Source organism: Ostrea edulis, chromosome 7 (genome assembly GCF_947568905.1).
Source record: "Ostrea edulis chromosome 7, xbOstEdul1.1, whole genome shotgun sequence".
In the NCBI taxonomy this organism is placed as follows: domain Eukaryota; kingdom Metazoa; phylum Mollusca; class Bivalvia; order Ostreida; family Ostreidae; genus Ostrea; species Ostrea edulis.
The window spans coordinates 80,318,572-80,333,010 of record NC_079170.1 but is presented as its reverse complement, the minus strand read 5'-3'; the positions used below and the strand labels follow the sequence as shown (position 1 = coordinate 80,333,010).

Sequence of the window (14,439 nt, the reverse complement as noted above, 5' to 3'; positions counted from 1 at the left end):
AAAGTTACATAGTTTTGATGGTTAATAACTTTCCGTGTTCTTCATAATCCCCCGTCGTGTAACGTAGTCTTTCGGATGCGAGACTATTCTCACATGCTTTCCAGCAACGCAGAGGATGAACGAAATACATCATGTTACGCTTCATTCTCCAGTGTTTCATTTGAATCAATCCTCTTAACGTTTGTTGATCTCGGGTCATGATTAAATACTGGTATTCACTCTGAATGATTTTAGCGATATCCTCCGGTCCTGCATTGTCTAAGATAAAAGTCCATGCTCTACTTTGAGGAGTTTCTCTCATTTCTTTAACTCTACTATAAACTGGTACGTATTCCATCTTCTGGCAGACTGATTTTGTTATTAGGGGAAACCTGTCTTATATAGGTACACACACAACACTGATTTGATTTTCTCCATTTTTATTAAGTAGAACATATTTACAATGATACATTCATAGCATGACATGACAAGTTTGTCCTTTATGCGTTCTAGGTTTATCAAACCTCTCTTTAAACCAATGTGCTACATAACGATCTCGTTGTAACGCCGCGGCTTTCCAAGGAAGTAACCAATCTTGAACCGTTTTTCTATTACGATGGCGTTGATGTAAATAATACACACAATATTGTCCACAGACATCCGTGTTCAAAGCTTGATAGCAATTCGTGTTGTGAATCCATGTGTCTCCGTGGCGTCGAATAAACTCTTTGATTTCTTTATGGGCCGGGGGTAATCCGTAAGAATCAAAATATTCTATGACGGGGCTGCTCAAATACAAACAAACCCAATGGGCTCCGGGGCGATGCTGGGGGTCCGTATTGACCACGATCGCTTTTTGATGCGGTATGACCTCCGGTAATACGTCTCTAGGATATACACCTCCAAACGAAGACCCTAAATCTCGAGATAAAGACGTCTCTCAATTGATACGTGCCCATCAGTAATCGATGCTGACTTCTCGCTGTTTGTTGACTTCTAGCAAATTGTCAAAGACGGCATACACCACGCAGTTCAAGGTCTCCGCTACGTTTGCCGTGAATTGTACTTCCACTCTCAGGTTTCCCGTCTGTATGAGATGAAATTTATCGGTCTGAGCTTCTTGATCTTTGGTAAAATCCACACACCATAGAGTGTATCCCTTTTTATACTCTTCCAGACTGATGTCCAGGGCCCAATCCTGTCCCAATTTTCCCAGGCCTTTGTACAGGGTCAGATACGATCTCAGATACTGATCGTCGTTGAAATTCGGTTCCAGGGGTCGGGTTTCTATCATTTCTCCATTGATACTGACTTCTAATTTCTTGACTTGCTGATTTTTGAAATGAAACGGGTTTTTAGTATCATTGCCGTTAAAGGCGGCATTTTCCACGAAGCCCAAGAAAATCAGTTTGGGCATCTGTCCTTGAAACAGGTGATCGGTGATTTTCGATTGGGTGCCGGTGGAAATGGTGAACGTTTTCACTTCCACTCTTCTCAACGGATATTTAGCCGTTTGAGTACTCAGCTGTTGATTGATCAGATTGACGATGTTAGGAATCGGTTTGACTTTTCTCACCCACAAGATCATACTTTGAATGGCCACTTTGCCACTACTCCCCGCAGCGGTCATCATGTAGAATTGAGACCTGACGCGGTTGAATCTCAGACGGACGTCTACTCCGTTCGGCAGACATTTCTCTTGCTGAAATAAATCCAGATGTAAACGATCCATCAACACGATGACTTTACTGTTATTTATCTTCTCGTGACGTTTTCTCAACCCCACGTTCTTGGAATTATCGGGATAGACAGGGGTAGGGATGACGGCATTAATGGTGAGTGTATCACCGGCTACGGCAAATTGTTTGTCAGGTTGAGTCAGAGCGGCTAACCCGACTTCGTCCATGTGCCCGGCCGTATCTTTTTCCCACAAGGTACAGACCTTCATCTGGGTTTTCAGAGTCCTGTGACTATAAGACAGTAATTTCTCCAAGTAGGCTTTGTACGGAAAATTATCCGTTTTTTCCATTGAGACTCACATCGATTTGGCTGAATAAGGAATGTCAGATGTTATTGACGGGAGTGGAAGTAGAATTGCCTCCCGTGAGAGCTGTGCCATCTCCTTTGGTAAATTTACAGATCATCTGGAGATACGATTGAGATAAATCCAGATATTCATCTCCCTGTCCTTTGATTTCGAATTCGATGGGAGCTGTATCTGAATTCAGAGTACTGGAAATCGGATAATATTCCATTCATTTAGAGTCTTCTATAGTGACGTTCGTCGGGGGAACTTTAAACAGTTCCAGACTATCCGTCCCGCAAGCGCAATATTCTCTGTGCATCATTTTTGATGTGTTACCGATCGTCGATGGGGAATCAAATGGGTGCTCACACGTCCTACACCCTCTTTTTATAGGTTCAGCCAAAAATGTCGGGAGATCGTTTCTTCTTCTTACCTCGGGACTTTCTCTGGGGGTTCACTGCTGGCGCTCTCTTCCTCTTACGAAGTCCTCCGCGTACTAAGATGGGGGACAAATGTTGTTTGGTCATACCCGCCGTATTCTTAGCGGCCCGTATACCGTGAGCCTTGAGGGCGTCTTTGAGAGATCTCTTATTTTCTAAGACATCTAGTCCCGTCTTAGCAGCGGCTGTCAAAGCTTGTTTGGCCCCCGTTTTGAGTAAATCGGTGAAACATCCCTTGCCTCACTGTCTTTTTCTTTTTCTTCTTCTTCTTTTTTGACTGGCTGCTGTTTTAAGTATTTCGTTTCAAAGTCCTCGGCCTTTCTGTTTTCGTTTTCTTTTCTTTCTCCCAATAGTGGTTGCTAACGCTTGGCCTCCGTGAGTTCTGAGCGCTTTTTTAGAGATCGTTTATTTTCGAAGACATCTATACCCGTCCGGTACTCGGCTTTCATGGATTGTCGCGCTCCTCGTTTCACCATACCTACTAAAACACTGTCCCCTTGACGGGCTCTTAATTTTTGCTGAATTTTAGGCATGGCCATACGGCCCGTATTTTTGATGGCTTGTACTCCGTGTGTCTTGATAGCATCTTTGAGAGCACGTTTATTTTCTAAGACATCTAACCCCGTTTTAGCGACTGCTGTTAAAGTACTTTTAGCCCCCGATTTGAGGAAATTGGTGGAAAAAACCCTTCCCCCCTTGTGGTGGAGGTAATAGATCGGGCATCATGTGAAATCCTCCGATGAGTTTACCCGCCGTGTTAACAAAGCCACGAGTCAAATTCTTGAAAAAACCTTCTCCTGTTTGTGGTGCGGGATTGCCTCCTAGTAACCCCCCAACGACCTGACCGATCACGGAAGCCGCTAGTTTACCGACTGTTTTTAAGAGAGCACCCCACCCGTGACCCCGCTGATGTAATAAACCTCGATGATACTGCATCTTTGTAGAGACTGACCCCCTTCAGGGTTCAACCCGCTTTTTATACTTTTTGCGACCCCTCTTTTTTTCTTTTCATGCCTTTGCCTCCTTGAACGGCGCCGATTACGTCACTAGCAATCATAGGAAGGAGAATAGAAAATATTCCGTGTCCTTTCTGACCCCTGACTCCGCGATGATACTTCATCGTTACACGACTTTTCTCTTCAATACACTTTTCGGAAATGAAGTTTCACCAATGTTCTACCATTTAAAAAGGGCATGGGGGTCCCCAGAAAGGTCATGATGTGAATGTCGATGGTATCGAAATGTTTTTTACTCAGTTTAAGATATTCGGCCCTGATGGGTTCCCATTTGGCATGTTGGCCGTCCACCAGGTGAAACGTACTAGGAACCACCCTTAATAATTTCTATTCGTTGGACTCCACCACTTGAGGGTTCACGACATCGCAATACACGTACATGGATTTCAGATTTTCGTAGAAATCCATGGTATTGTTCCCCAGGTAAGTCACGTTGATCCATTTGGTCTCCGGTTCGTTTGGCAGGATGAGTTTCTGACTATCCATACCGAGCTTGTAAGCTAAGGATAGGGGGAAACGAACGCACAAGGGGGCTTTTCTGAGTATTTTCCCTTTAAACTGATACATGACTCACTCGTATTTTTCGAAATAAACTAATTTCATGAAACTCTCTTCTTTGGGGTTACCCATCGTTTTCCATATCTTTTTCATACTTCTGACCAGACCTTCATTGATTTTGTCGATTAACGCCGCGTAATGAACGTAAGCTCCGGGTCTAAAGTGAATTCGGACGATACCCATCTTCTCACTGATATAGATGAGATGAAACCAGAGAGTGTCGCTCCATTCGACTAGTACGGGGCACTGACTCGAGGGAAGCAGCTTGACTTTTTCCATCCGAAATCGTCCCCATTTGAAAATATCGGGGTTTTTAACGTGCTTAAGGTACTCTTCGGGGACGAGGATATCGAAATAAGCCTCTTCCGTTAGGATGTTTTTCAAAGCATTGGGGAACATCATTTCGGTTAAACCCACTTCCCATTCTCCGTCCGTCAAATCCATGGATTGGGGTAATAAGATTTTAAATTGAGCGGCTGTATTGTTCGGAAAGGATTCCATAGACCCATCACTAGGGAGCGTTAAGTAAAACCGTTCTCGTCAAGCCATGATGACTCAAGTGATGACCATGACTCACTACCTCCTGTATTTATATTTTTAAGACCAAAAAACATTTTTACATATTTTTATTAAACATTTCAAAAAATTACAAAGTCATTCTTCTTGATCGCGGCCACCACCGCGACTTCACGATAGTAGAAAGGATTCTTCCATCTCCAGTGTTCGTCTCTCGACTAAGCGGCGTCGCATCAGCAGATAGTGTTGAGTCCCCCAACAATCGGCCACATCATACCCCTTCATGTCTTTAAAATCTCGGAGACACTCCTTCACGTTGTCAAACCAAGGGCTTTTAATTAAAGTCCATTCCGATTCGTGTTGTCGAAATGTATTGTAAGCTTTCACTTTCCAGCAGAAATCTTGATACTGGATCTTCAGGATAAAGGGTAGCGATCCATGAACTACCAGTATACGTTTGTACAAGTACACGGGTTCCTGAGACACTTTATTTTGGTTACAATGCATCAAACACATCTTCTTATCCGAAAACCATGCACTTTTCTTCCCCGTCTGCTTCCAGGCATACTGTGTTTTACCCATGTTGAACGGATGAGTTGGGAGCAGCTCGTTCCTCTTTTATACCGGTTAAATTCATCTGAGGGCTAGGCTGATGTATCCCATGAGATAACTCAAGGTGACCATCCAAAAATCGCGATTGGGATCTCGTAAGGCTAGCATCACCACCGAAGTGATGATGATCGTTAAACAGAGGAATAATTGTGCGAAATACACAATTTCTGCTCGAGGAACTTTTTCACCTAAGAATTTCCATTGCTGTGTCAGGGTAGAATGAGATCCGCTTGCGGAATCCATGAGTTGAAACTAGAGGGGTATCCTTTCCACTTCACTTGGACTTCTGAAATGACTATTTTCCCCACACGGCGCTTTTTATACCCTAAGATCTCCTCCACTTCGTACACATCGTCTTTTTTAATCACTGTTTGTAATTCTTGAGGGTAAAACGTCCTTTCTAATTCTTCTCCGTGGTCATCTTTAATTCGGTATTATTATGTTACGCCCCGGAACTTTTCTGGAGATGGTGAACAATTCGGTGGTCCAGTTCGGTAAATACCCCTTATCAAATGTGCTTTTGGCTTTACTGATGCGTACCCGATCTCCCACTTGTAATACCGAGGTGTTTGTACATTTGTGGGTTTGACTTGAGCAGGATATCTCTGGATACTACGATGATACGCGTGATTGTATCCGTGTACCAGGTCGGGTAAGACATCCACATACCGCCGTGTTTTATGGGGTGTAAAATAACGCCACATACCTGCTTTGAGTGTGCGTTGAAAGCGCTCCACGATACTGGCTTTGGTTTCGGCATTACGTGTAGTAAAGAAATGAATGGTTTTGAAGGCTTGAAGAAATTCTTTAGTCGTAAATTCTCTCCTTTGATCTGATTGAATGCGGACGGGGCGTCGTCCGTCTCGAAAAATCTTTCGGATACCTCGTATCATATATCATTTCTTTGCTCGTTTTCTGTTTTAAAGGCACCACCCACACATATTTAGACAACACGTCGATGGCACACAATAAAATACGTATACCTATCATTGTATTTTTTCAAGTTCGACACGTCGGCCAAATCTAACTGCCATTGCTCGTCTATATCGGTCACCCGGGTCTGTTGTCTCTTAAATTTGCTACGTATGGGCTTGTGTAAGGTATACGTATTTTGTTCTTTGACCCATTCTCGAATGTTAGAAAGTGTAATCTTGTGACCTAATTTACGCACTTGACGATACAAAGCTTGCACTCCACCATACCCTGTCTGAGGATCGTAATAAAGTCTGTGTAAGATCTGTTCCGTGGATTTTTTCATGTTAGCGTTAACCATTGTCCGGTTTCACGTGATGTCTTTTTCTTGGAGCCCTTGGAATGTTTGGGGGTCATCATGCGTTTACGGGTTTCATAGAAAGACTGGTCAAAACCCGAGATTTCTTGAAAACCGCTCTCATCTTCATCTATAGGTTTAGGAGTACTGATTTTTCCCGGCCTGTCCATTGCTTTTATAACATCGCGGTTGGTTACGTATCCTTTAGGGGCATTCGTTTCTTTTAAGGCTTGGGCAAATTGCTGTAATTCCGCAGGTGATTCACGATGTTTCAAAGGTTTTTGTCTCTGGGATTCGCTGATTAAATCCACAATATTAGAATGGGAAACCTTATAACCTCTATAACTGAATTCTCCTTCGTTATTCCAAGTTAACACCTTAGATTTCTTGAGATGATCGAGTAATAAACCCGCTTTCTTTTGACCTGGTTTACTGACGCTTTTGATAATCTGTTCTTCTAATGCAGCGGTATCTGGGGCTGCTGCGCCTACAGGCGGGGGAGGTGCTTTCCCCGGAGGGACTGCTGTGGGTAGTTTAGAAAGATTCTGTTGTCGAGCTTTTTGTAAATATTTTCGATACCGGTGAAGTTGATGCCCGTACAGAGCTACTTTTTCGCCCTCGGTTAAATCATCTCTATGTTCGATGTCATCTAAATCGCTGCGTAACCTCACGGTCGATTGAAATTCGGGTGGCTTGGGTAATTTTCCTTTCAATTCATTCAGCATGGCCTCGGGGACTAATACCATTTTACGACTCATGATTTGTTGCAAATTTTACTACAACCAAATGAAGCTAAGCCACCTTTCTGATTGATGAGTAACGCACGGCGTTTTTTCACGGGTTGTTGTTGTACTAGTCGTCTCAAGATGTGTTTCTTAGGAGCTAGTTGCCGCTTCTGAGTGGGGGAGAGAGGAATCACCCCTTTTAATATATTGTACAGGATCTCGCAAATCTTTAAAATGCAGTCGTTAGAACAATGTTTTAACACCTCCCTCTTTAATTGGGGTGAATAATGAGGGGTGGCCAGAGTCTGTAAGAGAGGTAAATGAGGTCTTAATCAGGATTCACACCTCTACGTATGAGCCATGGTGAAATAATGAAGGTGAGTGCACACTTTGTCACCTTTTTATACTGTTAATCGCTAGGGTGTGCGGGGTTGAAATACCCGTGATGCACGGTCTGCTCGTGACGATCGCGACTACGTTTCAAATTGTATTGCAGGGGGCAATATCGGCATTTATATCTCTGCTTAGTGGTCGATGTGGTTAAGGGAGTAAAACGGGTCATTCCCTCAAATGCTTCGCTAAAGCTGGGTAAGGCGGTATCACTGGTTCTAGCACTACCTATGGACCCACTCATGGCTCGCTCCATTTTCTTGGCCCCTATTCCTTGTTTCAGTTCCGCTAAAGTCTTGGTTCTCTTGGGCGGGGTGTTTTGAGGTGTCATATATTTCGTAAACGGTATCTTCATGATGAGTTTAGGGGTCTTCTTCTTCTGAGGAAATTTAGCAAAACGTAAGAGGTGGGGCGGCAGGACGGTTGCTTTAGGACCGGGGGTCTTGCGGTGAAGGATGAGTTTAGGGACTCTCTTGTGAGGTTTCTTGAGAAGTTTCCTTTTTCTTTTCTTAGCCAGTTTCAAAAGGGAAGCGGGTAACACGCGTTTTTTTCTTTTTCTTCACTACTCTCACCACACTGTGGGGACGTCTTTTACGTTTTTGCGTCGTTCCCCACTTGAACAAATGACGTATGATGGTCCCTCCCAAGAACCCGGCCCCACCCCGTTTCAAAATGGTATTTTTACGTTCTTCCTCATAGGCATGCTTATCGGCAATGACACTCAGGTCGTGACGATGTGTTCGAATGAAGCGCTCCGTGAGTTTATTCACGGGTAAGACCCCTTGTAATATTTTTTTAGCCCCCATGGCAAACCAGTTGAGTAAGGCTTTACGCCCTAATTCGATGAGATGGGCCCGTTGCACGGGATCCCGTTCCCCCTGTAAACGCCGTAACGTTTTCACTAATTTACTCTTTGGTGATAGTCTACCCATGATGATAGGTTACAGTGAAATGAAACCTCGGTCTTTAAATTGGCGACAGAACTTCATCTCTATTATGAGTTCTGTCGAAGATTATGCCAGACGATGGGCTAAATATGAAAAAAAAAGAACTTGATACATTGTCAGAATGGGTTAAAAGCATAAGAGGGATATTAAAATCCCGCTTTAGACACATGAAAACAAAAGTACGTACCATCTATCCTTCTGTGTTTAGTAAACCAGAAGTGATAAAAGAATTAGATAGGTTACATGAGGAATATGTTTTGGTTCCAGCTGACAAAGCTAGTAACAACATTGTCTTTGTTTGTAAGGCTCATTATTACAACTGTATTTTAAACGAACTTGGCATTAATTCCACTTTTGGTAATCATACTTATACTCCAACTGCCCTTTCAAAAGACGAAATTCTTCAAAACCATGCTTCAGTTTTAGACACATTTAATATTCCAGTCAATGGGTCGAATGAATATGAGTTACCGTACCTATACTGGATTCCTAAACTACATATAAACCCTTACAAACAAAGATACATTGCTGGATCCAGTAAGTGCTCTACCAAGCCCCTATCTTTGCTCCTCACGAAAATGTTAACAGCTGTGAAGGAGAAACTTCAAACTTACTGTGCGACTACATATGCCAGAAGTGGTGTTAATCAAATGTGGATTCTAAAAAATTCTAAAGAACTTTTAGTAAACTTGAAGTCACAGAATTTTTCCCAAATCAATAGCATTAAAACCTATGACTTTTCAACACTATACACGACCATTCCTCACGATAAATTAAAGACTAGACTTTTTGACATCATAGACAGTTGCTTCTTCAACAAAAACGGAAAACGGAAATATTCATATCTAGTGATCAGTCATTCAAAAACTTACTTTGTTAAACACCACTCTGATTCCACGCACAAGTACTCTGAAGTTAAAATAAAAAAATATGCTAGAGTTCCTCGTTGACAATATCTTCGTGGTCTTTGGTGATCAGGTCTTCCAACAGTGTGTTGGAATTCCCATGGGCACGAATTGTGCTCCTTTGCTAGCTGACCTGTTTTTATATTCATATGAAGCAGAATTTATTCAAAAACTTCTACGTTAGAAGAAAAAATCTCTCGCTGTAACCTTCAATTCGACTTTTAGATATATCGATGACGTTTTGTCTATTAACAATGATTTCTTTCATTCATATGTCGATTTGATATATCCCTGTGAGCTCAAAATAAAGGACACCACAGAGTCGTCCACTTCTGCTTCATACTTAGATATTTTTTTGAAAGTAGACATTAACGGCAAACTAACAACTCAACTGTATGACAAACGGGATGATTTCAGCTTCTCCATCGTCAACTTCCCACATTTATGTAGCAATATTCCATTATCACCTGCATGTGGTGTTTATATATCTCAACTGATTCGATATGCAAGAGCTTGTTCTGGGTATAGTCAGTTTTTAAATGGAGGTAAGCTACTGACAAGCAAGTTGATGGTACAAGGATTTCAACAGTCTCGATTGTAGTCAGCATTTCGCAAATTCTATGGTCGTTATAACGATCTAGTTCGTCAATACAACCTCGCATTGGGTAAAATGCTGTCTGACATGTTTCATACCGATTGTTAAGCCGTTCTTGGCACACTGATTTTGACTGCGGATAACTCCGTTTACCTGATCAGGATATGGGGTTCACGGCGGGTGTGACCGGTCAACAGGGGATGCTTACTCCTCCTAGGCATCTGATCCCACCTCTGGTGTGTCCAGGGGTCCGTGTTTGCCCAACTATCTATTTTGTATTGCTTGTAGGAGTTATGAGATTGATCACTGTTCGTTATCTTCATCTTACTCACGAGGAGTCATTATTTATACTCTCGGAGGCATGTACACGGCTAACGTGCTAAAGAGTTGACTTCTTAATCTCAATTCCTCGGGGGTCTGAGGACTTAAATCGACCAGTAAATACCCGTGAGGAATACGGGTGGCTTCATCAAAGGCCGATACTAAATGAGGCATTTGTAATTGTCGACTAACACCCCGATCTGAGATTTATCGCTAGGATTTTTAAACAATACGAGATAATGGGCATTCAGACTGATGGTACGATGTTGCACAGCTCGATCGAAGAGATTTTGCGTGATATAAATGACGCTGGTATTACGATGATGCGCTTTGCGCGTAAACCAATCCACAATGGATTCTATGGCCTTTCCCCCCATCATATCATCAAAAATCAGTAAATGACGAGTGCCGAAATCGTCGACTAATTGCTCGTCGTCTGAGGGAATATTGTGAATGAATGTTACCGACTCTTGTAATGATTCGTAAGCCGGCTGCCATTCTCGGTAACATTAGACTATTTTTTCAGGTGGGGGTGAAATCCATTGCGTATTTTGCACCAATTGCTTCACAAATTCTGTTTTACCCGATTTGGAAGGACCTGCTACTACCATAGTAAATTCATGTTTCAATTGAAACGGCCCTACTGTCTCGTAGGTATACATCTTGATAAATGACACCAGTTCTAGAGTATCATACATATTTATTTACTCAAAAACACAGTTTATTCAGCAAGTAAAAATGCGTGCAGTTTCGTCCACAGAATGTCTACAAACAGGACAGTGTGTACGTCCCGCACCACACACGGCACAACAGCATAAATGGCCACAAGGTAAAACTGCAATTCTGAGTTCACGGTCTAAACAAATATGACATTTTTGAGTACACACGGGATTCCCCGCCTCGTCACTGGGTAAGTCCCCCCAATCTCGACCACTCTCGGTAAGTCTGGCTTTGGCGTTGAAAGCTTGTCGTACCCATTTTACACTTTTGTTACACACCAAGTAAGCACAATGAGGACTCCAATACGCGTGTTCTATCCAAGGATCGTCCCCGTTCTCCCATTCCACCATCGACACCGAACAGTGAAAACAACAAACACAATCCTCCGTTCCTCTGTAAAAGAATCCCGCTTCAGCAATGGCTGGTAATAATTTCTGTAAGACAGAGGGTGCTGTTTTAAATGACTTTAGACGATCGAATAATCGGGCATAACCCGGTATGATGGTATGGCGTAGTGATCCACACTTACTCATGTTTGCAACTGAAGTTTTCCCGCCGCTGTATTTCCTTGTACTTTTGTACTTTTAGCCCTTTACGATTTGATTAAAGAAGCAATATAAAATGAAACATGTAAAAGTTCAAGCCAATATGTTTATACATAAATCAGTCATTCCAGCGAAATGACATTTTTACTAGTAGCAAATGATAAAAAATGAATCTTAAAATCCAGTAATTATTTTACGTTTTCCTAATAGAAGACCATCACCTGAAACTAATCGCAAAATTTCGCCCGTAAAAGTTATGATCCCTTGATCATGGGTATGTATTTGGAAGTAACGGAGGTTAAATTTGACGTGTAGTACACTGAATGTAGCATTTTCAGTCAGATAACCTTGTCATGGTAGTAAATTTGCTGCTAATTTGTGACTTACAACAATTTATTGTCCGTAAAGAACATTCACACTTATCAACAACGTTTTTTTCCCGAAAAGCTATTTATTCAACGTAACTATAGTTGACAAAATTTGAAACCATATTTTGGTTCAACAACAAACTGAATCATGGGGAAAATATGTCTCACAATGACGAAATATATATTGTACTTCAAACTTTGGGTCGTATCAAATTTAACTGAACAATGTTTTTCTTTACGGAACAATTTTGGTATCAAATGCCTACACTTTAAAATGAACACATCAAAGTCATAGAAGTTAATATACAAATTAGGGGATATAATTATCTCTTCAAAGGTTCCTTTTTCGTCTCGAGTCGATGAAATGGTTGATTTCCAACGTAGTTTATACAAGTCCACGAGAAGAATTATTTATTTTAATCAATTTTCTACATTTAGATTTTGTAACGGAAGTTATCAATGTACGTTTTGTTTATCAAGTGTATTCTCAAGTGTATTCTCTAAATAGTTTGATCAGAAACAAAACAATAACATTATCTATGCCGTAACAAATGTAAATGGGGATTAATGCAATAATTCATGTTAAGGCATGAATAAAGTGGGTTAGGGTTAGGGTTAGGGTTAGTTAATTCATTTTGTTTGTATAATTGGGGTCAGTTAGTTTCTTCCGTTCTCTGTAACGCCTCTGAATTTCCTGTCTTGAAAGAGCCATTTACCTGAAAATTAAAAGAGCACAACTTTGTATCATATTTCAGGGCTTGTGTGTGCAATTTGTGTCCAATATGTAGTTTATACATGTAACTGTTTCGTTAGTAACTTCTGTTACTTATCAATTTATCATGAATTAAATGTCTTACAGGAGATACTTCATGACTTCCTTTCTCTGTTATAATGCTATTGACAAATTAATCATGAAATGATCACACTGTAAAGGTCAAATCCAAGGGAAAATAGAATATTTTATATTTGTGGAAACTTCCTGTGGTAACTTCCGTTACCAAACCTGGAGGATAGTATCATTTGTAAAATGATATATGTTACATATTCGCTGGCTTTAGAATGGTTAATCATACAATATGCTTTATCATCTGAATCATGTGACTTCATATTCTTGGCATAATTTTCCGTCTATGAACGCCAAAGTAATCCATTGTATTCATTAACTTCCGATACAATTTTCATAAATCTACAGCTAGTCTGTTTTTGTCTCAAATTTAGAATGAAATGAGAAGTATATATGCTTTGTATCGCATTATGCATGTTTTGTCGTTTAAATTCACATAAATCAGAATTCTACACCTATTCTATGTCATAAGATGGTTTGACTTTCAAAAATTAAAATACTTTCCCTGGAAATGATGGAACTCTGGTATCTCGAAGGATTTATTTATGGAACGCCGTTTCTGTCTTATAGTGTAATTCAGCTTTACGTTTTGCCGATACATCTTTATTTATGTGGTTACATCATTACGTTATGTGGTTACATCATTATGTTATGTGATTACATCATTATGTTATGTGGTTACATCATTACGTTATGTTGATACCTCTTTATGTTATGTGGTTGCATCATTTCGTTATGTGGTTACATCATTACGTTATGTCAATATTTATTTATGTTATGTGGTTACATCATTACGTTATGTCAATATTTATTTATGTTATGTGGTTACATCATTACGTTATGTGGTTACACCATTACGTTATATCGATACTTCTTTATGTTATGTGGTTACATCATTACGTTATGTCGATACCTCTTTATGTTATGTGGTTACATCATTTCGTTATGTGGTTACATCATTTCGTTATGTGGTTACATCATTACGTTGTATCAATATTTCTGTATGTTATGTGGTTACATCATTACCTTGTGTGGTTACATCAACATGTTATGCCGATACTTTTTAAGCGCTAAGCGTAGCTTAAGCGCTTATTGCCGCCAGTTGGATTTTGCTTTCGTCATCATGTTTCCGGTTTATCGCCACCTATAGGCGAATTTATGCATCGCTGTAGTCAACAAGTCGTGTTTAAAGTAGTCGTAATTTTGCAACCGATCTGGCACGGGGATAACATTCATATCTGCAGTTGCATTTCCCCCCGGAAATACAGTTCGTTGAACAGTGAATAAAATATGTATAAAAAGGGTGATATTTTTATCCTCATTCTTGGGGAAAATGAGACACAGATGCAAGTCATTCTTCAGTTAAAATTCCCATTTGAATCTTCGTCTGTAATAATTAAAGTGATTCCAAATTTAAAATTGAATAAGAATATGTATATGAAACCGTTTTAGCTAGGGTGCCTTTGCATTGTTACCTTCGCATGGCGCTTAGAGGCAAGGGAAATCAATTTGCATGGTGCAATCTATAATTAGAAGCCACGTCATTAAGCTATACACGAGTCAGGAGGGTTTTCCACTTGTGTTTTGGCTGCTGTTCCGACTCAGTAAAATTTTTGTCCGACGCTACAAAAATGTGTGCAACACAGTAATAAATTAACTGAT

General features: G+C 40.7%; 1 protein-coding gene across 1 annotated transcript; it reads right to left on the bottom strand.

Annotated features, from left to right (window-relative positions):
• Positions 1 to 937: 937 nt before the first annotated feature.
• LOC130048801 (uncharacterized protein F54H12.2-like) lies at positions 938 to 2,008 on the bottom strand. The gene has a single exon (XM_056145861.1). It carries the CDS (start codon positions 2,006 to 2,008, stop codon positions 938 to 940), a length of 1,071 nt encoding a protein of 356 aa, XP_056001836.1.
• Between the last annotated feature and the right edge of the window lie 12,431 nt (positions 2,009 to 14,439).

Coding starts and splice junctions, on each gene's coding strand:
- LOC130048801 (XM_056145861.1), bottom strand. CDS start 2,008: ATGGAAAAAACGGATAATTTTCCGTACAAAGCCTACTTGGAGAAATTA.